At 41.7% G+C, this 26345-nt stretch overlaps 3 protein-coding genes across 3 annotated transcripts; 1 reads left to right on the top strand and 2 right to left on the bottom strand.

Moving 5' to 3' along the window:
• katnal1 (katanin p60 subunit A-like 1) lies at positions 1 to 4574 on the bottom strand. Its single transcript, XM_030793056.1, has 10 exons — positions 4413 to 4574; positions 3907 to 4067; positions 3305 to 3467; positions 2932 to 3059; positions 2185 to 2290; positions 1437 to 1595; positions 1199 to 1325; positions 903 to 1037; positions 308 to 434; positions 1 to 199 (listed from the first exon to the last, which is right to left on the bottom strand). The coding sequence occupies exons 1-10, from the start codon at positions 4572 to 4574 to the stop codon at positions 1 to 3; spliced, it is 1467 nt and encodes a 488-aa protein (XP_030648916.1).
• A 6420-nt stretch (positions 4575 to 10994) lies between these two features.
• On the bottom strand, positions 10995 to 14768 carry hmgb1a (high mobility group box 1a). Its single transcript, XM_030792419.1, has 5 exons — positions 14720 to 14768; positions 12374 to 12531; positions 12082 to 12227; positions 11402 to 11576; positions 10995 to 11231 (listed from the first exon to the last, which is right to left on the bottom strand). The coding sequence occupies exons 2-5, from the start codon at positions 12518 to 12520 to the stop codon at positions 11079 to 11081; spliced, it is 621 nt and encodes a 206-aa protein (XP_030648279.1). The 5' UTR covers positions 12521 to 12531; positions 14720 to 14768; the 3' UTR covers positions 10995 to 11078.
• A 2372-nt stretch (positions 14769 to 17140) lies between these two features.
• On the top strand, positions 17141 to 25682 carry uspl1 (ubiquitin specific peptidase like 1). Its single transcript, XM_030793085.1, has 9 exons — positions 17141 to 17252; positions 17803 to 17959; positions 18398 to 18520; positions 21701 to 22361; positions 22484 to 22594; positions 22745 to 22874; positions 23088 to 23213; positions 23664 to 23824; positions 24066 to 25682. The coding sequence occupies exons 2-9, from the start codon at positions 17834 to 17836 to the stop codon at positions 25583 to 25585; spliced, it is 2958 nt and encodes a 985-aa protein (XP_030648945.1). The 5' UTR covers positions 17141 to 17252; positions 17803 to 17833; the 3' UTR covers positions 25586 to 25682.
• The last annotated feature ends 663 nt before the right edge of the window (positions 25683 to 26345 follow it).

Genomic DNA, 26345 nt, shown 5'->3' with positions numbered 1-26345 from the left:
CTAAACCGACCCGAACTCCGTCATCCAGGACTCGTACTTTTCCAAGTCGGCGGCAGATACGGATTTGGAGATCTTCTTGAGCGCCAGCTCAAAGTCTTCCATGGTAACGGGCATCTGCAGTTCGTCCTTGGAGAGCGCTCGGATCTCCTCTGGGCTCAGGCCCTGGATTCGCCGCCTCATCGCCATCATAGACGCATCTCTGAGGGCACAAATCACGTTTAACGGGCATAGTATAGACGACATGAATTAACTGCACTGATTCACAATATACCACTGAGAAGGAACCACGGGGGCAACCGCCTGTCACCTGCAGACGTTCGTGATGTCGGCACCGGAGTAACCTTCGATTTTTTCAGCGATGAGGGCGAGGTCGACGTCGGGGGCCAGCTCCACCTCCCGCAGGCTGATCTTCAACAGCTCCGCTCGCCCCTTAGCTAAAGAAAAAGACAGGCCTGAGTATGTAGTCTTAGCAGCGACTTTTACATTAAAATCTGAAGATTAGGCCACACATGCACTGTCCTCATTGTCTAACTGGAACGTATGGGAATGTATGGGAAGTAGTGCTGATTTTAGGGCTGGTAAATGTGTGTTTGTATGTCTGTACCTGTGTGTGTGTGTGTGTGTGTGTGTGTGTGTGCGCGTGTGCGTGTGCCTGTGCATGTGTGTGCGCATGTGTGTGTATGAAAATGTGTGTGTGTGTGTGTGTACGTATTTGTGCATGCATGTCGTGTGCGTGTGTGCGTGCATGCTTACTTGCATGCCTGTGTGTGCATGTATGCGGGTATGTATGTATATTTGTACTGATGTGTGTGTTTACGTACGTGTGTGTGTGTGTGTGTGTGTGTGTTATTGTGAAGAGATAGCTGCATGTCAAATGAGGATCTGTAAGGATAACAGATCACCTGTGGGCAGTGGGATGTAGATCCTCTTCTCCAGTCTCCTCCTCAGAGCTTCGTCAATGTCCCAGGGGAAGTTGGTGGCGGCCAGAACCATGACCATTTTGGACGGGTCGTCACCCTCCAACGCACCCCCCACACCTGACCAAAATACACTTCCTTTCATTTACATCATCAACCACGTCTGGAATACACATCAGATGTAAGAAAGGACAATCCAGCCAGCATATGATACACATACACACACACACACGCGCACACGCACACACACACAAACCCAAGTGAAACTGTCTCGCTCTCACCATCCATCTGCACCAGTAACTCAGACTTCACTCGGCGACTCGCTTCATGTTCGTCTGATGTGCCCCGTCTCCCGCAGATGGAGTCAATTTCATCGATGAAAATGGTGGTAGGAGCATAAAACCTTGCCTGTCAACGTGAAGCCACCATAAATACGATAAGCGTCAGAACAGAAATGTTTCTCGAAAAACATTTGATCGATCTGATCAATTTGTTCGCTCTTAACGCTGCGAGTCGCACCATTTCAAAAAGCAGTCGCACTAGCTTCTCTGACTCGCCCCTGTATTTGGAGGTGAGAGTGGAGGAGGACACGTTAAAGAAAGTGGTGCCGCACTCCGTGGCCACAGCTTTAGCCAGCATCGTCTTCCCTGTGCCCGGCGGTCCGACCATCAACACACCCTGAATCACCACACAAAAAAGAAACACGGTCACATACACAAGCGGTTTATATGAAATGACCATTCAGAGGAGCAACACACATGCGCGCGCACACACACACACGCTGTAGGCCTACTTGACATTCACGTCCAGCTTGACTTAAAATACTAGAGTAAACTTAAACTTAAGCTGAGGAAATGAAATCTTAATTGGATTTGAGTGCACATCCCGTTTCCTACCACTATGTTATGTCTTGTCATTTTTGTTGGGAGTTTTTGTAGTTTAAGTGGTTTTACTTTGGGCTGACTTTTAACGAAGTGTTGTACATAATATATTTTTTGTCTGACTTAATAAATTATTAATAACTATCCTAGACATTCCTCAAGTTTGGATTATCTTACTTTCCTCTATTCACTATCTGTTGATCATTTAATGAAGTTATATAATTTATGACCGGCAAACACAAGCAAACTAAAAGGCTGCAGTGCACAATGATTTCATGCCCATCCCAAATAAAAGAATGAGCAAATAAAGACCAATTTGGGTTTTTGTTGTTTCTTTTCTGAACATTATATTTATAGGTGCGATGTAAACATTGACAGGCATTAACCTTCCACGGGCGGCGGATGCCCTTGAAGAAATCTGGCATCCACATGGGCAGCACCACCGCCTCTCTCAGCAGTTTCTTGGCGTCTTCCAGGTCTGCAATGTCATCCCTGCAAAGAGAAGTACCACATGACAGCTTGTGCTGTTCACACTGAGAGGATCCTGAGTCATCTCCTGCCCACCCTGACTGACAACTGCCACCCGCTATCTGTTTAACAGGACAGATTTGCCACGGCAGAGTAGAACAACATGCGTGCACACACACACACAAACACACACCCATGCACACACACACACACACACCCATGGACACACACACACACACACACACACACACAAACACACACCCATGCGCACACGCACGCACACACACACACACACACACACACACACACACACACAAACACACAGAGAAACGCCTACACATACACACACACACACACACACACACACACACAAACACACACCCATGCACACACACACACACACATACACAAACACACAGAGAAACGCCTACACAGGCATACACATACACACACACACATACACACACAGAGTCACATTCACACACACCACACACATGCAAACGCATACATGCATACACTTAACCATGAATCAAACCACAACTACTCTGCTGTATGCAGATCAGGAAACTGGATCAATAGAAGTGATCACAAACCTAAACGAGTGTCTGATCCCTTATAAGCCAGTCAATGCTACAAAAACCAAATAGATTCACTCCAAAGCTCACCAGTGGATGTTTGGATTCCTGGACACAATGTCTCTCTCAAGGGCATCCACAAGGTCACTGTCATACCCAGTACCATCAAATTTCTTCAGCTCTCCCTCTCCAACTCCTTCTTGGCTACTCTTCTTACTCTAAGAGAACCAGTACAGCACTCATTATGCTACACTTCACATGATTTATTATTATAATTATTGTTGTTAGTGGTAGTAGCACTCTGCAATCTGAGCAGTGTTTGAATGACTTACACTGAGAGACAGTGAAAATACAGTAATACACTAACAGGTGAACAGTGACGGATGTGTCCTGTATTACTATGTAAACATAGTTGGTCTGTATTTGGCACTGTACATTCAGACGCTGTATTAAGACTACTGACCTTTTCATCTCTAGCTTTGCTCCCCTTGTTGTCTCTGGGACCCAGCCGGTCCTGTCTGGGGTTGGGCTGGGCTCGGCCCGTGGGCCCGCGATGCTGTAGCCCAGGTGAGTCCTTCTTCTGAGGTTTCATTCCACTGTTTGGTCTCTTCACCTGGGCAGGTCCCCTGTGGTTACAGAAAACCAATTATTAAGACAGCAATGTGTTTATGGCACTATAACTAACACACACATGCATGTGTGTGTGTATGCGTGTGTGTGTGTGTGCTAATAAATACATGCTTATCAATGTATTATCACTGCTTACATGCTTATATATATTAACTCCCAAAATGCATAGCAGTCCAATATTGCTTAAACATGATCTTGTTTACATACTATGGGGCAACTATGCCAAACACCGTGGCAATAACTTAAGCAGTGTTTCAGAGTGCACCTTAACCTCTGTGTCCATGTACACAGAACCTGCCACACCAGTTCTGACAGGTATTGTGAAGCAGGCGGTGAAGGCAGGCCCGGCCTACAGCTTAAGTTTGTGCTTTCATTCACGCAAATTCTGCAGATGACTCAACGGTCAAAAAGCTAAAACCCAGACGTCTGTCTGACCTGTGCTCTGCTGGTGTTGGCGGCGGCCAGACTGCTGGGTCCCGCGGACACTCCTCTGGCTGCGGATTAGGAAAGTCCACCGGTTTGTCCATCTTAAAACTCTCTAGTGTGGTGACAATGCTTTTTACCTGTTCATACTCCTCCACCAGCTCCTGCCTCACCTGAAACCAAAAGGAGAACATGGTACATCACTATGACCAGTAGGCGATTTGCAGGGGGGATGAGGGGGGGTGCCATCCCCCTTGTTAGCAAAATGAGCACAATGCATCCCCCTTGTTAACCTGCCATTCCCCTATATACTCTAGGGAGTAGTGTCAGTGACCACTGGGCCATCCCCCTTGTTAAAAAATAACAAATCACCTACTGACTACAACTCTTCCTTCACACTTGTAAAGAGCTGCTACCAACAAATATAAGACAACTTGTGGTGTTGAATAATGAACCATCACATTGAACTTTCTAGAAATCAATGTAAAGATTACATCCTGTGGCAAATGATTTTTTACCTGTTGCCATTTGACTTTGAGGGCAGGGTCTCTGAGAGACTGGCAGTGCTTGTGTATCTGTTGTATGACTCCTTGATAGTACACCATGGATGAGTCATAGTTTCCCAACAGCGCATATTCTCTTCCTTTCTTAGCATTGTCACAAATCTCCGTCAAATTCATGATGTACTCATGTAAAAGAGTCTGAAAAACACATTTGACTGGAAATGTTAATTCATAACTTGTGCACATAGTGTAAATTAAATTTCATCTTGTCTTTGGATTATGGGACAGAAAAACAGCGAGAGGGACATGAACATTTTATTATCTCATAACATTAAATTAATAACGGTCAGCTACTCTGGTTATTACACTGGGTAAAATGCAATGTCAGATTGTATTCCATTTCAATATGCAGTGCCATTATAATAATAACAATAATAATTATTATTATTAGCATTATTATTGTTATTATTAGCATTATTATTATTATTATTATGTTAGCGCGCAAATAGGCGTAATCAATTAGCTGGACTTTGAACATTTTTAGCATACGACTGATCATGTTCATTCTCGCTCATTCATTAAATATCAGTGCGAAGGCAGTTTAGGCGTTTGACTTTCCCTGTACAAATGTTCTCAAAATAATACAGGATTAATTATAAACGCTGACAGTTAAATAACAACGAATCTATTAGAGTATACTTAAAGAATAAAGTATCACTAACGTTCCCATTGCTTCGCTCACTGTACGCTGGGATATGTAGTTTTTTCTGAGCGTCTCCGCATAAAATTCCAGCATAAATTGTATCATATAGAACACCAATACCCATGAAACCCTTGGTAGCTACGCCCCAGATTTAGGCCGCAAACAGACGGCTTTCCATGGCTTGCATGTCAACAATGCATTATTATCTGTTCTCTTCATGTGTGTGCATGTGTCAAACAGTGTTCGGTGGTCACTACTCGTACCTTAATGTCTCAGAACAGATAATAATCTTACCTTAATCAGCAGCACTTTGTTCTCGCTCGTGAGTGCAATAGTCCGTTACGCGGTGATGTTACCATGGCCGCAGAAAGACGCTTGCGAGGGCCGGGGGGGATACGATGGGACGCATGATTAGGAGGCGGGTTGTCACTAACGTAAGACCCGCCTCCTGATGGCTGATTTTTTTCCCCTGTTTTTTTTTCTTTTGAGAAAAACGACGTAGGGTTGTTAGCATGATCGCGAAGGTCTACTGTACCTTCTAATCAACTACAATTTTATGTACTAGAGTTATATTAATCTCTTTTATATTATTATAGATTAGCCAAAGAAGTGTCGCATATATTGGGTTGAAAATCCTGAATTTGGAGCTTCATGACGTCATGCCAGGAACTGAACAACAAACAGTACTGTCCCACAATGAAGAATTCCCAAGGTCGCACCTTAAATGAGGGTTTTCAAAATATCAGCGGGAATAGAAAGCATATGCAGCAGGAAGAGACTGAATGAGAGAGAGAGAATAAGTGTCTCTGTGTGTATAATATATATATATATCTATATCTATATCTATATATATATATATATATATATATATATATATAATGTGTGTGTGTGTGTGTGTGTATAGATATATGTTAGAGAGAGAGCGATTTACTGGCTATGAAGTTAAAAAAATAACACATACCACTTGGACGTTGTGTAACTTGGAAACTGGAGTGGATTTCTAACAGAAAACAAAGCAGTTCATATCACAAAGCATCACACATACGGGCAGTGGTGGTTTCTCGCTAGCTCTGTGGGACTTGTATGCGAAAAAAAAGAAATTTATGAGCACCTGTCAGGAAGGCATTAAACATAGCACAGGTGTGGTATGTTTATGTGAAGATTTGTTAGACATAAATTGTTCTGTGAACAAGACATTAAATTAATAGAAATGTACCATCAAATGAAGTTGGATAAAAACTTCACTGTGAACGTGATGATGACAATAAAATTGGGGAATGTACTGGTTCTCTCTCAGAATCCTGTCGAGAACAGCTTAAGTGTTTTGCTGTATCAGCTCTTGCTTATGTTCCATTACCTGATGTAGTAGAGTGTCTCTCCGGTCCAGTCCTGATGATCTACAGTGATGTGCAATTTGTTTTGACCCAACTAATTGGCTAATTATGAAGTCAATGATTGGCTGACTCAGGCGTTGCCAAGCAAAAGCAATAATGTCTGTGGGTCCCGGAGAGTGGAACTGGGAGACAGCAGTAAAGGAAAAACCAGTTTACATTCACATTTGACAGTCATCTTCCTGTTTTTCCAAGTGCTAACATAAAATACCTGAATAAAGAAGGACAATGCGCACCTGGTCTAAGGCAGTTACTAAGAAGTTCCCACTCAATGTCATACAGTTGGCATACAGTTCTCAAAGTGCCTCAAAATATTTAATGTAATAAGTATATACCTTTCTCCATCACAGAAAATACGCCCATATATAAATATACAACCTAATCAAAACCAATAAATCCACTGAAGAAACCAAGCATTGAGTGAATGAGAAGTTGATGGCATAAAAGTAGCTGTATATTACCACAAGGGGGCACTAAAGTACCACCACATGTGGGTTATATAGAAGTAAGTGAACAGGTTGATGGGTCACCCAGGATTAATATTTACCAGAAGCATCTCTCGTTGGACATTTAACAAAGAAAAGATACAAGTGACGCCAATGTTACTGAATTAGAAGATATATCTAAACATCAAAACCAACTTATTAACTAAACTAACACTGTCTCTGTTACAAAGAATTAAATATTGCAAATTGAACTTTTCTGTTACTGCTACTACTACTACTGCTACTACTACTACTACTACTACTACTACTGCTGCTGCTAATAATAATGATAACAATAATAATTATTATAATAATAATTATTATTATTATTATTATTATTATTATTATTATTATTATTATTATTATTATTATGGGGAGCAGAAACTGTCCCACACAAAAGGCTGGGCATTCATTCAGTGCAGTTTTTCATCTGTTTATTTATTCCCACTTTATTCAGTAAAACAGAGGTACTGAGTGTTAAGTGTGTAATTTAGGAGCGCCAGGGATAAAGTGCCGGTGTGTGGTATGCATTCCAAGTTTTAGATTGCCCACTGAAAAAGCACATAGGGGTTGTGTGAGAAAGTTTGGGCATGCCAGCTCAGAGTGTATATCTTGTTTCTCTTTCTCTCTTCCTTGTAGACCTTGATTTCCTTGTTTTGCTGAGGAGTAGTCTCAGGTCTCCTTGACAACACCACGTGTCTGAAATCATACAGATTTTGAGTACTATTTCAACTTCTGTACTGCGACGATTATTTCAAAACTTCCATTTCTCTTTCCTCTGTTCTCTAGTTCTTCATGGTTTATTTTGGTTTATTGTCTATTGAGTTTGGTTGTCGTTTTTTTTTTTTCATATGGTTTTTTTTTTCCTTCTTTCAGTTTAAGTTTCCTGACTGACTCTGGAATTTGTTCACATTTAATTGTACCTATTCTTCATTTCACCAGTACAATTTTACTTGTTCTTCTAGACTGTCACACTACACTTAAGCATAATGGATCTACCTCTGCCCTTAACAACGGTTGGCAAGGTTTTCTTCTCCTCAAATGGTTCGACTGTTTGTGTGTTTGTTTTCTCTTTCTCCAAACCTATCCTCTGTAATCGCAGCTGAACAGTTTGATTTTTGTTTCATCATACAAAGTACATTGTTTCAGATACCCTCAGGCTTATTGGGCTTTTATTTAGACACTTTACACGATAAAAAAAACTCTTTCTACCACACAGCTCTGTCATTCAGATCATGATCATGTAAGAAATATTGTACTGTGGACTTAAGGGCAACCAACCTACTAAAACTCCCATTACTGAAAGTTCTCTGTGGATCCATCACAATGACCTGTTGCTTCAGTATTCCACCTCTGACTGGTTTTGAGGGCACGTTTTTTCCCAATCATTCATTGAATTTGCCCTTTTCATTTGTCGGTCATTTTCTCACAAATATTTCTGACAATGGAAATGATTAGTTAGAAGGATTTAACACCTCCTGTTCTGTAGAACTCCCCCTCCATTTCTGGTCAGTCTCAGTCCCACTAAGTCTCAGGTTTAGAGAAGCGTGTGGTGGCTGAACCAGACCAGAATTACCACAGAATAACCACGTTTTTAGATTAGAAGCGAAAAGGTTTCATCACAGAAATAGTCTGAAACGTTGAAATTGCCTTGACCTAGGTAATTGAAAAAAGGGCAAATCGAAAAGGTAATGAAGTAATGCAGAGGTCCTTCATGGGGAGGTCCGGTCAGGTTCTGTCTGCATTCACTGAACCACCCAATTGGACCAGCGTATTGCCAAACTGTTGCTCACAACTGTATTCTTTAGAAGGTAAATGTATTTTAAAGGAACATTTAGTTTGTATTGTCTGTCTGTGATATATCATATAGTATGCTCAGTGAAAACAGAGGCCACCTTCAACTTTTGTATTTGAATTTATCTACATTGGATTTATCTTTTGCTTGTTTGTTTTTGGTTGAATACAAACTGAAATGGTTTGATTTTATATGTGTTCTCACTCTCTTGTGACAGAATTCCTGAATTAGCTTATAGATAAGTAAAACCCCTCAGAATCGCCCAATGTTAATCGCTCTCTCTTTGTGTTACATAGCATTGAGTCACAGTTTCTGGATAAATCTTTTCTTTGTAGGTTCCATCTGCAAAGAGGTGGATTTCAAAGTAATCATGTACAAGTAGGAGTTCTCAAAATAGCCACAGGACAAGGTTTTCACCAGGGGTGCAAGAGAAAGGGGTATGTCACCACTAGTAAGCTATTAGCCCCTCTCCAAACTGGCTGAACAAGAGACCAATGGACACATTGAAAGACCTGTGGGTATTTCAAAACAAGACTGCTAAAAAAAAAATATATATATATATATATATATATATATATATATATATATATATACATACACACACACACACACGTGTGTGTATATATATATGTGTGTGTGTGTGTGTGTGTGTGTGTATGTATATGTAAGTCTTCGACCAGTGAGGAAACGTCCTGCTATCCAAGAATAGTATGATGCGACTTTTTTTCTTTTTCATTAACCTCAATACAAACATCAAGTTTGGCAACACCCACAAGGCCATCGTCCGCTCTGAAACCTAGTGGAAGTTTCATTGCTTTATGGGATGCTTCAATAGCATCTGAAGCACTTATCAGCACAGGAGAGAAAGGAAAAGGAAACCAAAATAAAGAAACTGTTTGAAAAACATCTGTGGCATAACGTGAACTCTATACTCATGATCTGTCTAGTTCCTTGTCCTCAAGGAACAAGAAAGATCCATGATCAGTCTTTTGACGAACAGGTCAAACATTTACAAGTCTATACATACAAAACGTTGAGGAAGAGCCATCTCGGCAGAAACCCCGCGGCCGTCGTTGCGTCCAAAGGTTCTCCTTCCGTCCGTCTGCTGGAGTCAGTACATAAATGATCTGTTGTTGCTCTCCACTAACGAAGCCAGCCTTAGCATTTCAACTCCGCGACTCATCTGTGACACGCAGAACAAGGCTCGTGCTCTCGTCATTTCTTTCAAATCAAACTTCTACCTGTCGGTTTGACCGTGTCTGTGAAAAGACCAAATGCGTGTGAACCTTGTCTGTGAGAGTGGAGGACATGCAATGCATTCATGGGGAAAACCTTCCCCAAGTCGTAAAGCCATGAAGCACCGACACAATAAAGCATGAGAAAACAGTAACAGGGTTGTAAACCTTTTTAAACGCTGTTAGGGAAAGAAATCAATCGTAATGCTTCATTATAGTTGTGGTGCAGACGTTGATGTTCTGTAGGGCATAGACATAAAAAAAATTAAAGACCTTTAAAATTAATCAGCGTTGCCATGTGAGAAAACTCAATTGCATATTATGTTTCTCTCACCTTCATTTCAGTAAGGCCTGCTGTTAGATTAAATTGAAATTACAGACAGTGTATTTAGAAAAAAAAATTTATTGATGTCAGAAGCATACCAGAATGTCATTGAATACAGCTGCAATTTTTTTTTTTTCCATATTGTTGCAACCACAGTGGTATCAAAGTACAGTAAAAGAAATTTATGATATGACAATTAATGAGACGTAATGTGAAAGCATAAATAAACAATAAAAAAAAGGAAAAAAAAAAGATACAGCCAAAAACTAAACAAAACAAAACAAAGAGGATATGATTGGAACGATACCCAAATGAACCAAAGCTGTGCTGTGCAGTGCACCTCTGAAAATCCATGGACTCCAGGCCACTTTGACCGAAACCCCCGAAAACTCTACCCAAGCATAGGACAGCGACTAGAGAAATGACAGTTTGGAGACGATATGCTGAGTTTTGGGGTGGTGGGGGGAGGGGAGGGGTTACATTACAAACACAGATCACACTCTTGTAGTGTTAACTATACAAAAAAAAGAGAGATTGGGGGGGGTGGGGGAGAAACTGTACAGCTTTAAAAACATATCATATACACAGCCTAGCTTTGCACTTTTTTTTTCTTTCTCTCTTTCTTTCTTTTTTTTTTTTTTCCTTTGTTTTTTTTTTTTTTTTCCAACTCATGTTCTAAATAAAGTGTACACAGCGGGGTTAAATGCTTTATAAACAAATGATCCTGTGGATGAACACGCAAACGATTTATTCATCATCATCGTCATCGTCCTCCTCGTCCTCTTCCTCATCTTCGTCGTCGTCGTCATCATCGTCATCGTCCTTCTTGACCTTGTCCAGTTTTGCAGGGGCTTTTGCAGCACCCCCTACAACTTTGCCTTTACGATAGGCAGCAATGTCCTAGAAGGGCACGGGTGAGAATAATTACTTTGTTGCTACAGACACTTAACGTTAATGACTGGAATAAATTCCATTGTATTCCCAACACTGTAACAGGAAAACCCTTAACACATATTTACAACACAGGTTTTGTCACCTGATGTAAAGCGACTGTTCGATTCTGCTTATACCTTCTCGTACTTCTCCTTCAGCTTAGCTGCTTTCTTCTCATACGGCACCTTCTCCTCTGCAGCGGTGCCATTCCACATCTCCCCCAGTTTTTTGGCCACGTCTCCAATGGATAGGCCTGGAGTTTCAGATTTGACTGCAGGTCGCTTTTCTGCACAGAAGATGAAGAAGGCGGACCTGAGGGGGGAAACGCGAAAAAAAAAAAAACCAAACAAACACCGTGTTAGGTGCCAGTGACTGAGTGTCATCACAGGTGACAGTGGGGTTGCCTCTCTAAGGTATCAGCTCTTTTCTCGCAAGGGACACAAAAGTGTGTCGTACAACATCACTGGCTCTGAATTTCTACAAACTCCTCAACTCAATAACACAAGGTTTATGCTATCTTACGGCCGACTGATGCTTAAAATCCATCATTCTTATCTGGATTGCCAAAATCCAGTCCTGGAAGGTATAAGTCTAACTGGTTTTCACGTCAACCAACCACTGTGGTGACTGACAGGCTGAAAACTGTGCACGCACGCGCGCGCACACACACACACACACACACACACACAGCGGACACTTAGGTGAAACTGAGATTCTAAACCTGAGGTAGAGGTGGGGGAAGGACTGATTTTGCCTAAAGGCGGCTAAACGTTCAGCACTGCACATCAAGAGTCAGAGAGGGGGGGGATTGTCTTACGGGGGCCTTTTGGGAGCATTGGGATCCTTAAACCTCTTCTTCTTCTCTCCCTTCGGAGGAATGTAGTTCTTCATCTCTCTCTCGTAGCGCACTTTGTCAAGTTTAGCCATGTCCTCAAACTTTCCTTTCTCTTTGGCAGACATTGTCTAATAAATGAAAACAGAAGACAGCCAAGCTAAGCGGAAAAGGGGCTTGTGAATCAGGCGAAAACAATACAGACTTAACACATAGGACTCCAATTCAACCGATGTAAGGGTTTAGTGGGTTTTTTCGCAGTGAAGGCACGGCCTACCTTCCATCGCTCTGAGCATTTTTTAGAGAACTCTGAGAAGTTGACTGTTGCCTCTGGATGTTTCTTCTTGTGCTCTTCTCGGCAGGTTTGCACAAAGTAAGCATAAGAGGACATCTTGCCTCGTGGCTTCGCAGGATCTTTACCCATCTTTCCTTTCTCTGAAAACAAATGAAAAAACACACACACACAAGCATGAAAACGACCATTTCACTTCCGTGAAAAAATTTTTAAAACACTGTTTCGGTGTTGGTTTATCCCATTTGTACTGATCCAAGCTCAGTTTCAATGACTGCGCCAAACATTGTGCCATACTGTCTAAACACTGGCGTCAAGCTAGTTTTTATTGTATGTCATTTCGCTATAATTCCCTTACAGGAAAGGGGTACACGTGACGTAATATCGCTCAGTCCAGTTCAGAAAATGAAATTTATGGTATCGGTTTTCTGTGACACATTCGATTTATTTATTTATTTTTTAACCGGCAAACCTACAAAATTCCCTGCACAATATATGAAAACTGGACGAAACGTCTATTTTATACAACACTTGAGGAATTTAAGCCCGAAAAAAACAGCTGTTGCAAGTTCCAGTTAATGAATCCAACAGGGTAAACATCCTAGTCTTTTGGTACATGGCTGCGTCAGCTAAGGTAACTTCTTAACGACGCCCATCGATTCAATATCTTGCTTTAGAACTTTACATTACCGTAACTTAAATCTGCTGCTTCCCTACGCTACGTTTGCCCTCCAAATATCTTCCACAAAGAGATTAGATAAAAGTCTTGCGTCATTTCACAAATACGTTAAAATACGTTCAAAACGTTTACTTTGAACGTTTTCCTGAGAATTCGCATTAGTTTTAACTTAAACTACGTTTATTTCTACAAGTTTTTATAGTGTTGATAAATCGCAAAATGAAGTTGCAAAAGTCGAAAAATGCACATTTATGCGATATCTACATCACCCAATATGTAAAATGATATCATTTTTGAAATTCATAAAACGCGAGAAAATGTCGATAATATTCTATGCTTTACAGGAAAAGTGCTTCAATGGGCCGAGTAAATAGCAATGGCGCACGGTCTATCTTGTTCAAGGAAAGGAGGTCAACAACGACAGCAATATTTCTTCTTCCATTTTGTGAGAAAGCCTTCTTCATGAAAGAAAGTCCTCCTAAAATGTCTCCATCCGCCTTCCTGTTCGCTTAAAAACTCCACAAACATGCTTCGAAAGCCAGCGTTCTTGACAATTTTTTCCTTCGTAAAACCCAATGCACTAGCCCCAGTGTATAGTAATACATTGGGTCTGTACTGTGCCTATGTGCGGGCTGTGTTGAGTTAGTTTGCTATGAACTCGGAATGGCCGCTTGTCTTCATCCACTAACACAGAGAATATGGCTCCTTCTCTTTGTGTCAATGCTCAGCCATTACACTGCATGCAATAGGGGGCAGAGCGACCGCGATAACCACATCATTTCAACTAAGAATTAAACACGTTATTTTTTTGCGAAAAAATACAAAACAGTGACCGTTATACAGTTGAAAGATGAAATATTCCTTTTCCACCGTTAAATCTTACACTTCTATATCAGAGTCGACGGAAAACAATGCTTGAAAAAGTTGAACCGAACTGCGCCTGTGACATACAGAGCCTCAGCGATGTTTCCTATGCTTGTACAGTCAGCCATTACAGTAAAGCGCAGATCCTGAGGTAATTTTTTCGTTCATTTCTTTGACATTTCATGATAAACCAACACTGAGACAACTACAGTTTTAAACAGTAATTTATTTACACTATTCTACCATTTTTCCGCCTATATTTCAAACACTCATGATTTCACATTACAGACATCCCAGTCTCAAGCAAATGCAATGCACTGCAATGGCTAAGGTCCACCGTTAGCGTGCTAGCTCATAAGCTGCCAGCAGCTATATCCACGGACCTTGTTTAAACGCAATTTACCGAGCTGTCCGTTGAACGGTAGGTTTGATATTTTTTTAAGTCGTAGAAAATCGTTTAAAATCTTTGTCAATTCAAGGCAAATTGTTATTTAGCTATTTGAGGAATGACTTTCATTAAAGGATTTTTGTGTAAGCCAGCAGGAAAACATCTGAACAAATATAATGCTATCTAAGGTTAGTTCTGTTTAATCTCTGTTAAAGGATCATGCTATGTGGTTCAGTCAGAAGCTCAAATTAATTATTTGACGTTTTTAAAGAATTGTAAAATTTGAAAACTGTCGAATATTTCACATTAAAAGACTGATTTACTTTCTTAGTATATTTTCTTGTATTTTATGTTGTTGTTTTAACTTACCCACACTTTTAAATTTCTGTATGACACTTACCAAAGGCTGGTGCTGGATCTCAGTGTACTGCAATGGCTGTATGTATGTGGGGGTAATTGCAATACGCAGTCTCCTCACTCACTACACAGCCTGTAACATTACTCTCAGTACGACTGCTATTCCATTGGCTACCGCCAAGCTAAGCGTTTTTCCGATTGGCCAGCAGCATTCCATTGTCCCAATATCAGACGGAATGCGATTGGCTATCTTTCGTGAAACGTCACCGGAGTTTTAAATGGCGCGGTAATACAAAATACACTGTTGGTGTTTTCGGCTTTCATGCGGGCTGTTAGTGGATAGTGTGTGCTATGTCTGTTATAGAAGAATTGAGTTGTGCGTGCTCCTTTAGGTGGACTAAATGATCAGGCTCGAGTTGTACGTTAACGCGCCCTGTAAAACACATAAGAAACGGAATGATATGTGTAGCTAACGATCACCTCAGATGAGACAATACTGTGGCATTCATTATACTGGTTAACGTTAATTTGTAAACATAATTTGCATGAACTGAATTAAAATATTGATATTTAAATTTTCTCTTTTTTGACACCCTCTGAAAGAATTTGCTTCAGTAGTGAATTCAAATACATGGAGAGACAGAGGAAAACGTCAAGAACAGATTTTTGTGACTTCTTGAGTGAGAATTACGTTAAAAATCAGTGAAGATATTCAGGGCAAACTGATATACAGAAAAGTTTGGAATATGTCAAAAAATCAAAGGACCCAGCAAACCAAGTTCATTAGGCATCGTTGTAGATACATTTATGAGAAAGTCTGGACAAATTGTACTGTTGATACACATTATCTGATTGTTTGCTGCTGAAGACACACTTGAAATAGTTGAAGATACATGTTTCCAGAGAACATACCATCTGTTTAGCCAGTGCCATAAGACAGCCAGTAGGTAATCAAAAGTCAAATACTCAAAAAGTTGGGCTTTTAGCATTTATCCTACTTCAGAGAAGTTAGCTGTGACATCACAGTCATGTACCCAGAAATTATTCTGTTTCCTCTTTGTATAGTCAGCCGTTGGTTTACAATGTATTGTAACGTCTTCGTGTTTCAATATCTGTGTACAATATCTCTTATACAGAGGCAATCAACGGTCTCAAAACAATTGGTGAAATTCAAAACTGACCATTTCCATACAGCTCCAGATTGTTCAGAGCAACCAGGCCTACATATGCATGCTAATCAGAACTGCCTGGGAAAATTATGCTAATACATTTCGTGAGGATTGAAAAGGGACAGCAGCACATACAGGAGGAGCTGGCATGAGAGGGGATAGACCCCATTGTTTTCCCAGTCAGTGCAGCTGGGTCCCTCTGATTCATTTACAGGCCCCCAACACACCCCCCCCCCCCCCCCCCCCAGCCAATACACAGACATACATACATAAATACTACAAATAAACTGAGACAAACACATGTACATACAGATACTCACAATAGACACATATACATTCATGTGCATGTGTATGTATGTGTCTGGGCAAGCCTGTATAGTGCAGGCCAGTATTTGTGTAACAGAGGGCCTTGTAAACACACACACACACACACTTATGTACATGTATATATTTATTTATAAGAGTGTTTGAATACATGCACATACTTTATTTCCTGTTCCACTAGTAGCACCTTTCTCTTCAGATCTAGAACTTACTATTGTTGATTGTGGCAAGCTGACCACATTACTATCTTCAAAATAGAATTTTATTCTTATTGTTCTCATTATTCTATTACATAAAGGATACATACGTTATAATTCACGCTGTTCTTTTAGACAATGGTAAAATGTTACAACATTTAAGAATTAAAAAAAAAAATCTGTTTATTGGACAGAGAACACCTGTTTGGTCAGGGAATGTTTGTGTATTTACTGGTTATTTTACTCATTTATTAACTCTTTATCTTAACGGCTGTGTCGCGGCTATAACGGCTATAATGACAATGACAGCAAACTGACGATTTGCGCCTTTCACATCTCCCAATGGTTAAGACTGTCAGGTTTGTATATCACAAATGTTTTATGCACATCAATATTAAATACGACCAAAGGTAGCCGTTACCATAACGTTTTTTGTTTGTTTGTTTTTTTTTCTGTCCAAAAATTAAATTCAAGGAAAGGGACGCTAACATTGAGCGGATAATTTTTATATTATTATTAGTTAATTAAGAATGCTCTGAGAAATAAATTGAACGTACGGCGCAATTTAAATTTAATTCCGTTCTCTTGTTGTTTATTTGCATTTGTGGACATGGGATTTAAAATGACAATCCACAGTACAAAATGTTCACGCCGTGATTGAGACCTAGGGCAGACGATAACGTGTAGTACACATGAGACTCCACAAGGTGGCGTTTTCTCACGAAAGGTTTGAAATGATCTGCGCGCCGGAAACCGAACGTTTCACATACGAAGAAAGACAAGGCAGGCACATGGAGGCGCAACACTAAATACCGATGTGAATGGGCTCTCTAGTATGTGCTTGAGCACTCATTCTAAACGTGGTCACTGCTGTGTCAGTCTGGAGGTAGGCCTATTTCTTGTCGACTTTAATAGCAGGTCGGTGAAATTAACACAATAACCACGAGTTGGTATTATGACTGCAAACCTCGTGGTAATGAACTAGCTAACTAGCATAGCTGCTTCGTAGTAATTGATAGCATAATGCTAACGCTATTGCAGGGAGCTCCTTTACTCACTCCAAGCTAACTATTTCGCTGCATCTCTGGTTATCTCGTTACTTAGATGTACATATAATGGAGCTTAAGCGGTTGTTACGCGAAAATGTATTTAAACGTAGCATGGTAAGTGTAGGCTTAGCTTGATGCAGTTTGAATTGAAAGTGAGCTAGTCAGGTGCGAACTGTAGGTCAAGGTAGCCACCTTAATGTTCAACTTTAATATCAAATTGTAGCGTGTTCTCTATCTCAGGTTACCTTTAATTTGCCCTGCTTTCCTTGTGCAGTAAGTGTTTGGATGGTTGAGTATGTGTGCGAAGTAGATATGCCCTACATGTTATCTTGAGTATGCTGTGACCCGAGTAACATTTGTGGACGAATCTTTTTTTTTTTTTTTTAGCGTCTGCAGTGGCGAACTGGACAGTGGTGATATGGTAATGTTGACCGAATGGCAGAGGGCAGCCGCAGAAAGCAGGATCCTCAGTGACACGCCAATGAGTGGTGAAGGCACTGGTATAGGGGTTCGAACCCCGACCCAGGCGGGGTATTTGGGAAAAGTCAGTTGAGCTCTGTTCTCTCTCACTCTGTCACTTGTGCAAAGCTGTTTTGATTTACCCCTCAATCAGAACTGATTGGTTGAACTAAACATTGAAAAAAATTGACCTCAAATGGAGGTAACGCATTACACGGAAATCTGTACTGAAAAGGCGAAAGATGTGTTCCACTTCATTGATACTCTCTCTCAGGTCTTAACCTGAACTTTGGAAAAAGTGTTTGGCTGGGTTTTTTTTTTTTCTTGTTTGTTTGTTTTTTTTAAGCTTGTTCATCAGAATCATTCATGAGAATTGACCTTTGACCTCTCTGATACTTTCTCACTGTCTGCCAAAGGAGGCAGCAAACGTGGTGTTTTCCTCTGCCCTGTCCTTTCTTTCGGGTAATTGGAATTGTTCCTTTTTATGGTCCGTAATCTTGTCCTCTGATACTGTTTTTTTTAGTCCCTGGATACCAGTGCGCTGAATGAAAACTGCCCATGGTGTGCAGCAAGAGGACAGACTTACCCCCTTCATTCATATGCCATCAGCTTTAGAGAATCCATCACTCTCTGTTCAAATTCACAGGTAAGATGCTCTCTACAGCAGCATATCACACATGCTCTGTTAGATATTGGCTTTCATCATTTGTATGATGAAGCCAACCGGATATGCAAGACATGGATAGCCTTATTGTAGTCTGTTAGCATACATTGTCTTACGTCATTACCCAGACTCCTCTGCATGAATGTAAATTAAAAGGAAGAAGACATACAGATGTTTTTTTAAAAAAAAAAAAAAAAAAAGTGGCTGCTTTGCTTAAGAAACCAGAAAAGGGAAACTGCTGGCCTAGCGTGCATGTGGTGCATTAAAATAAACTCTTGACAGAACATGCAACACATGACAAAGGATATCAAATTATCTTTTTTTTTTCTTTCTCTAAGAATTCAGTGAAGTTCGCTGCAACGACGAACCAAAGCTTACTTTGTGCTAGAGAACAGCCCTCCGGTTTTGTGCTAGTGTTTACAGTGTTGCATGGATGGCAGGTGAAAGATTGTATTTGTTTTGTTTGTCAGAAAAGGTAGGCCTGTTTATTTTTACCATCATGAGGGAAGCATGGAAAAGATGAAGCAAGCACACGCTGCTTAGTGTGTCCTTTAATGTCGGGCCATGTGATCACAAAACCGGTCTTTGAAACATGTAACCTCATTCACAAGGGAATTGCACTTAACTGGCAAATAGATGGTAAAATGTGATGCCTTGTCTGAGGAGTAGTAGTCGGGTATTGTCTAGGGCTGGGCGATATATGCCTAAGGTCGTCTAACGCTGATTGCAAAACATGAAAGGGGAAATGAGTTGAAAGGCGGCGGAGAGTTCTCTGGTCTGTCTTAGAGTGGCGTCCAACTGGCGCCTTCATCTCGTTCTCTGAAAACAGTCAGTTGTAGCATTCTGCATGATTTAGTGTCTGATTTTGACAGAGGTGGACAAAGTAAACAACTCCATTACTTGAGTCAAAGTATAGATACTCCTGGTCAAATATTACTCCAATACAAGTAAAAGTAGTTCAGTTCAATTTTAACTTGAGTTGAAGTACTGGAGTACTTGCTTTTAAAAAATACTTAAGTATTCAAAGGTACATTTTCTGTTTAATGTCATCGCATTGTTGTATTGTTGCAACAATGCATTTACAGAGTCGAATGACTCTGAAACAACCTACTGAATGCTTGTAGAACCTGTAGAATAAAAGCTTGTGGAATATGCTACAAAGTCTATAGAAACACAGTTGAACCAAATGCTTCCTCTATAAAAGACCGTGTATAGCGTCAGTTAAACAGGCACTAGGTTAACTCAGATTGGCCTTAAAAGGATAAACGCGTCAAAATGTTGTAGGCTAGGTTAATTTTCTACTACGTAGCATTGCCTGAGATGTGAAACAGCTGGATGACCATCGTCACCGCTTGATTCCCGCCCCCCTCGTCTTATTGGGACCGGGTCCTACGTGAATCCGCTGACCTTACAAATATTACTGTGTTTACCTGACAAGATTAAAACATATATCTCTGAAAGGATTTTTGTCAGTAACATTAACTTGGCATTTTCGCTAGCTAAAGGTCATCAAGACAGGCAGACGTGGGTCTACCTCAACTATTGGGTTTGCTCTCAAAGAAACAATTGCAAAAATAGTTTGAGAAGTCACGATGACACGTTGAAGGCATTTCTAGTAGCCGTCTACGAGTAGCCGTCTGGTATTGTTGATTAGTAACATTTAGCATTATTAGTTTTTACAATGTATATTTTGGGGGGGGGGGGGGGGGGTTTCTAGTAATTATTAGATGGAATTTGATGTTGAATATTCAGATTGCATTTTTTCTTGTATCTTGTTGAGTAGTAATTTCAGTGGTTACATATTTAAAAATTCTGCAACTCTAACATCCTTTCAGCTACATAACTATTAGTGATTATCATATATATGTAGGGCTGGACGATATGGCCTATAAATAACATCACAATATTTTTAGGCTATATTGTGATACACAATATATATCTCGATATTTTGAAATCTCCTCACTTCATAAACGCTCGATTTAACCCTCTGAATGCAGACATATGTTGCAGGGACTACTAGAATCATCATGCTGGTGTGATTGTATGCATTCAGACATTTTTGTTTATATTCATTAGTGGTTTCTATTGGAACAATTTTGAACTGGCATGCACAAAGGGGGGAAATCACAGCCAAGTTAAATTGGACAAAACAGTATTTATTCAGCGTCTTCTTCGCGATACCCAAACCCCTTCCAGACGATGGATCCGGTGCTGTTTATTTTCGGGAACCCGTTTGTCCGCCTCCATCTTCGACTACCGTTTTCGAACTCAACACGTATAAACTCACTTTGGCGCTTCACTTCTTTCGCTCTCTCCAGGCTCTGTGCCAGTTCCCTCCAGATACAAAAACACACGTCTCACCTATATATGTCACACACATACTCGCTCTGGAGAGTGCTCTGGATGGGTGGGCGGGTGAGTGTGTGTGATGTATGTATGTATGTGAGGTTTTTTTTCTTCTTCTTCTTTTTGTGTCTTTGAGAGGGAGAGAAGCGAAATGCCAAAGTGAGTCTCATGCCAGTAGCTTAAAAAGGTACGTGTCAATTTGTATTCGATGTTTGCGATATAGTCATTTACTACATCGCACATAGAACAAGCCATGATACATCGTGTACATTTGAAATATCGCCCACCCCTGCATATATAGCACACTTTATGGAATATACCAAAACTTATTTTATTGTGCAGACATGCGCTCTTGCTGGCAATAGTTTGAATGCTAAGTTCAGTGTAGTTCATGTGATGGTAATCTATTTTGGGCATTTTAATTTCAGTAAATATCTTGTAGATGTTGTATGATAATTAAGCATGGGCAAAAGGTTTCATTTGGCGGAGAACAGTTGCTGGTATATCTTGTCCGTACAGTGTGATGGTATTTTTAGGGCTAATGCTTTGGCAGAAACAGATCTGACAGCTGAGGTGATGTCTATCTTGAGTTTATTCCAGTTGTTTGGGTAAACCACATTGTGACATAGTGAGATTTGTAAGAAGATGATGTGACACGACAGTTTTACCACACAGAGTTAAGAGAGGAAATGGCATCCTTTTTGAGATGCACAGATGTAGGCTAGAGTGTAGAGTCTACCTCATGGTTTTCGTTGGTCACTCACTCTGCTGTGTGGTCATATTTGTTTTCCCCTCTCCTCTGTATTCTTCGTACAGTGCATTTTCCCTCTGGTCAGCAGACCGTTGGATGAAATCCGCGCCAGCCTCTCCTTGGGACGGGATGTGGAACAGCACAAGAAACGGAAGGCACTTGATCTCTTCGAGACGGAAGACGTAACTCCCTCCACCAAACGCTGCAGGGGGGACGTCGAGCATCCGTCTGAGGCGTCACGTAAGCCACGGGGCGCAGATCTGATAGGCCGCGGAGCGTTGGTCGATCTACGCCTCGACGACGAGTCGGCAAAACGTCACGGGACGTCTCCAGAACGTGGTCCCTCTGTGAACGGTGCCCAAAAAACGGTCCCAGGCGAGTCTTTCGGTAATGGAGAAGCTTCGCAGTTGTCAGCTGAAGCAGAAGAAGAGCGATCTGCGTCAGTCGGGGCGGAGACGGCCGTGGAGCCGCCCGCTGCCGAAGAAACGGGGCAGCTCCCTGACGATCTGGCCCCTGTTCCGTCTGAGCTCTTCTGGAAGAACGATAACAGCCTGTGTTGGTTAGATGCTATGTTGGTGGCACTTGTGCAGTGTCACTCAATCAAGGAGGTCCCGCCTCAGACTCAAAGAGACAGTACGACTTCGGACGACCTGCCCGTGTGGAACCTGTGTTCACGTTACGACAGGATACGCATGGGTGTCAGAGCCAAGGAGCAAGTCTGTGGAGGTGAGCATGTCAGCATTGGTGAAAACGCTGGTCTGTCAGGACGTCTTACATGTGTACGACCTTACGCTTTCTTATTTGTTTATTTGTTTTTTGTTTTGTTTTTCTGTTTTTTATTCAAACAGACGGCGTCGTTCGAGTACCTTCAGAGGTTCTTCGGGATGCGGAGAGAGAACTCTTGGAACTCAGGGCCTCTGTTTTCAGACTTCTTCAGCCTAAGCTTCGGTGCTCTCTGGGTAGGAGACGGGAGCCTGCGTCTTATACTTCCAATGAAGTCACATTTGTGTTCTTACCTTTTTATCTTTGCACTTTTTAACAGTTTTCTTTTCGGTTGATTGAATAGTCAGATTTTGAAAGTGGTCTGTTTGTTTTTGTTTGTCCCACAGGTGAGGAGGAGACTCCAGTGTTTGCACTCCCACTCTTCCTCCGTATGGATAACTGGGCACAGGATCTTTTCCAGCACTCTGTGGAGTGGCAGTTCCAGTGCACATCGTGTGGACACAGCCTCAACAGCAGGTACTCTTTTTAAACAAGCCAGTCAGACACATGCATACTTGTCTCTCTCTCTCTGTATCTCTATCTCTCTCCCCCCCCTCTGTCTCTCGTTCTCCCCCTCCCTCTCCCTCTCCCTCTCTCACTCTCTCTCTCTCTCTCTCTCTCTCTCTCTCTCTCTCTCTCTCGATGCGTTTCTCGGATCTGGAGTGTTCATCTACTTGTTCTCCTCCGCAGCTGCGAGATGACAATCACTACGTTCACCCAGATCGTGTCAAACTGGCATCCGCTCAACGCTGTTCATCGAACTCAGTGCAGCATCTGCCATCGCAAGAACCAGAGGAGGAAAATGGTGTTGAAGAGGTGGGGATTTACAGATAGATATTTTTTCAGACAATTATAAACAGAGGTAAAGGGGTGGGTTATTAAAGAGCGTGCAATGACACAAGAACCTAGCAATTACTTGTGTAAATATATATTTGAGCAAAGTGATAAACAGTGCAATCAGTCTAAGTTGTGCAAATAGCATTTGTACCTACCTTTGTAACCGGATTGTTAATTTAGCTGAAAACAGCGATTGGAAATAGTTATTATTGACTGTTCGGGTCTTCTGCTACTATGTCCAAATATACTGTTGGTGGCAATATGCCTTTTTAAGTACAAAGTGCTTTAGTCGTTTTGTTCCATTAGAGTAGTCACATAAATGAAACAATGTCATTAATTGATCCGATTTAAAAAGATTAAAAGGTTATTATGTTGACCAAGTTCATCTTTAAAATGCACACTATATTAAGTGTTCTGTTACATCTTCAGGGTATCCAGAGTCCTCGGTCTGCACTTTGTGGAAGGACTACCTCGCAGAGATGTGAGCACTTACTCCTTTAACTTCAGGGAAAAACACTATGTCGTCAAGATGATAATTCAGTATAACCAACAGCGCAAGCACTTTATTACATGGGTCCAACAACCTGATGGTAAGTGGATCTTTTGCAAATTGAAGGGTTTCACTGTTTTATGTTACTTATTTCTTGTTGGTATAGAGTTCTGGATACCTGAACATGAAATGAGTAATGTTCCACAGAGAGTTTCCCTTTGACGGATTCAAAGACGAAAATAACACACACACACAAATACCACTTAGTAGCAATTATCACTTTGATCTTGCTGACACCTTTTCTTTTTTTTTTTTTTCTCGCCCTCTCTCTATCTCCACAGGATCATGGCTAGAGTTCGATGACTTAAAACACCCACACTGCATTACTCACAAGAAGCTGACCATCCCCGCCAGCCAGATGCACGTTGTTTTCTGGGAGGGCAAGGCCAGAAACGATGGGGCACATACTGCCGAAAGCCCAGAGAAGGAAGATCGTCTGGAGGTCACTGACATGGACGAGGGTCAACGCGATCAGCCGCATTGTAACCCTGACAACAGCACTTTGATACTCGATGCGCTCGGCTTAAATGAAGACAACACGGCGACCGCTGGCGTTGGGGACGCCTCCATCGGCTGCAGCACCCTGTTAGACACATTTGAGGGTCTTTCCCATAGTGACATCATCACCCTGACTCTGGAGGAAGTGAAGGTGGACACCGATGGAACGCCAGTGGAATCCTCCCAGGGGTCCACCGCCAACGCACCAGCGGCCATCGGTCCAGAGGGCTCTTCAGTTTTGGGTAACGGCTCGAGAAATGCAGGCCCGCCATCTCCCACGATCTTCAGAGGAAGAAGTAGTTTTAAAACGAGAGAAAAGACCACTGTGCAGACCGATGACGGCATAGTGCTTCCCTCTGTGGTGATGCCTCCGGTTGCGGCAGAATCGACCCCGGCGAACGCCGCTGGCTGCAACACCGCGACCTCGACGTCCAATTCGCCGTGCTTGCAGAATTTTTTACTCAACCGCCATCCCTCTATTCTAAACACGTTTCGCCCGCCGAACGTCTCCACGCCACGGCCCCGATGCAGTTTGAAAAAGGAAGACAACGAAGCTCTTCCTGCAAAACCAGCCCAACTGTTTGGTGGATTCAAAGCTAAGAACGATGTCTCCGAGCCCGTAAAAACAAATCACCTCTCCCGTCACCAAAGTAGTCAGCTACGTTCTGGAGGCGTGGACAGCCCCTTCCTGAAGCCACGTGTTTCTCCACAAAAACCTCCTGTTCCAACTACCCTTCCTGCTGGAACTACGGAGCTCCTCAAAAAGTCAAGCAAGAAAGTCCAAGATCTCACCTCCACCCACCAACAGCCTTTAAACGATGTACAAGCACTGAGACTGAAACTGATGAAAAAACTCAAAGCCAAGAAGAAAAAGTTGGCCAAACTGAATCAGATTCTTGGAAAAGAGGGAGAACCTCTTCCCAAACCAGACAGCACTGAATTGTGCTCTCCGTACACCGTGAGTTCCACCACTTCGGCCTGCAGCAGTCCGACCTACGATCAGTTCTTCGCCGATCTCCTTTCTCCCGCAACGACGGCGAGTAACCTGTCGCCCGACAGCACGGGATTGCTGGAGTTGATAGCAAGCAGTCAGAGTGGCCATGTCGCACAAGGAAGTCTTCCAGAGAACCACGTGCCCCTGGACTCGGGCCCTGTCAACCCAGTGGCACCTGGACCGCACCTGAACGTTCCCTCTTCTAATAACGAAGACTTTCTGGAACAGTTCATGTCTGGATCAGACTTTCAGCAAACCTCAGTGGAAAGTACAGACCTGAGCGCGTTAGATCTGTTTTTTGATCACTGAGATGCGGTTAGTTCCCTCAGATACAGAAGGTTTCTGAAGTACTTGAAAATTATGTTTGGTTAATTTTGTTTTTGTGTGTGTGTGGGGGGGGGGCATGTTTTTGTACCACAGCGTATTAAAAAAAAAAAAGTCTTGTGTCGAATTGTTCTATTTTCATATGAATAAAAATAAACCAAAATGTTGGTTCAAACTTTATATTTTGTTTTGTTTTCTGCAATTATGTTATCAGCATTATCACAATGCGCTGACCTAAATTCACCAGGCAGCTTTGATCTCATGTTTTTTTCTCATGTTTAATTTTCCCTTTCTTTCAGCACAAGAACAAATGAACTGTGTCATTTGATGCCTTGTCAAAACAACACAAAACATGCTTTACTATAGAACCAAAATACATTGCGGTATACAACTCTCTATACTATGGAATGTTATGGGGTAAAACACACCCTGATTCCCCTGAATGGCAGATTGTTAATGATTGATTGTCTGATGGACACAGTCTGACGCTCTTCAGATCATCAGATGCACGTGCAAGTAATTGATTTTGTTCAGTTCTGCTGCTCTCCCTCAAAAATGAAAGTTGAACGCCCCTCATTCTACCGCACATGGCTGTAAACCGCATTTATGTTTCATCAACGTGATTTGATACAAGAATCAGTTTTGCTCTCTCTACAGATACAGATCTAATTCGATGGAAAGAGTGCTCATCTAGTATATAATAATTTTGTGTATAGCAATTCTCTCCAGTTGTGGCTGTTGGTAC

This window comes from Chanos chanos, chromosome 15 (assembly GCF_902362185.1).
Source record: "Chanos chanos chromosome 15, fChaCha1.1, whole genome shotgun sequence".
NCBI classification, from domain to species: Eukaryota; Metazoa; Chordata; class Actinopteri; order Gonorynchiformes; family Chanidae; genus Chanos; species Chanos chanos.
Note: the sequence above shows the minus strand (reverse complement) of the source record. Positions and strands in the feature narration are given on the sequence as shown.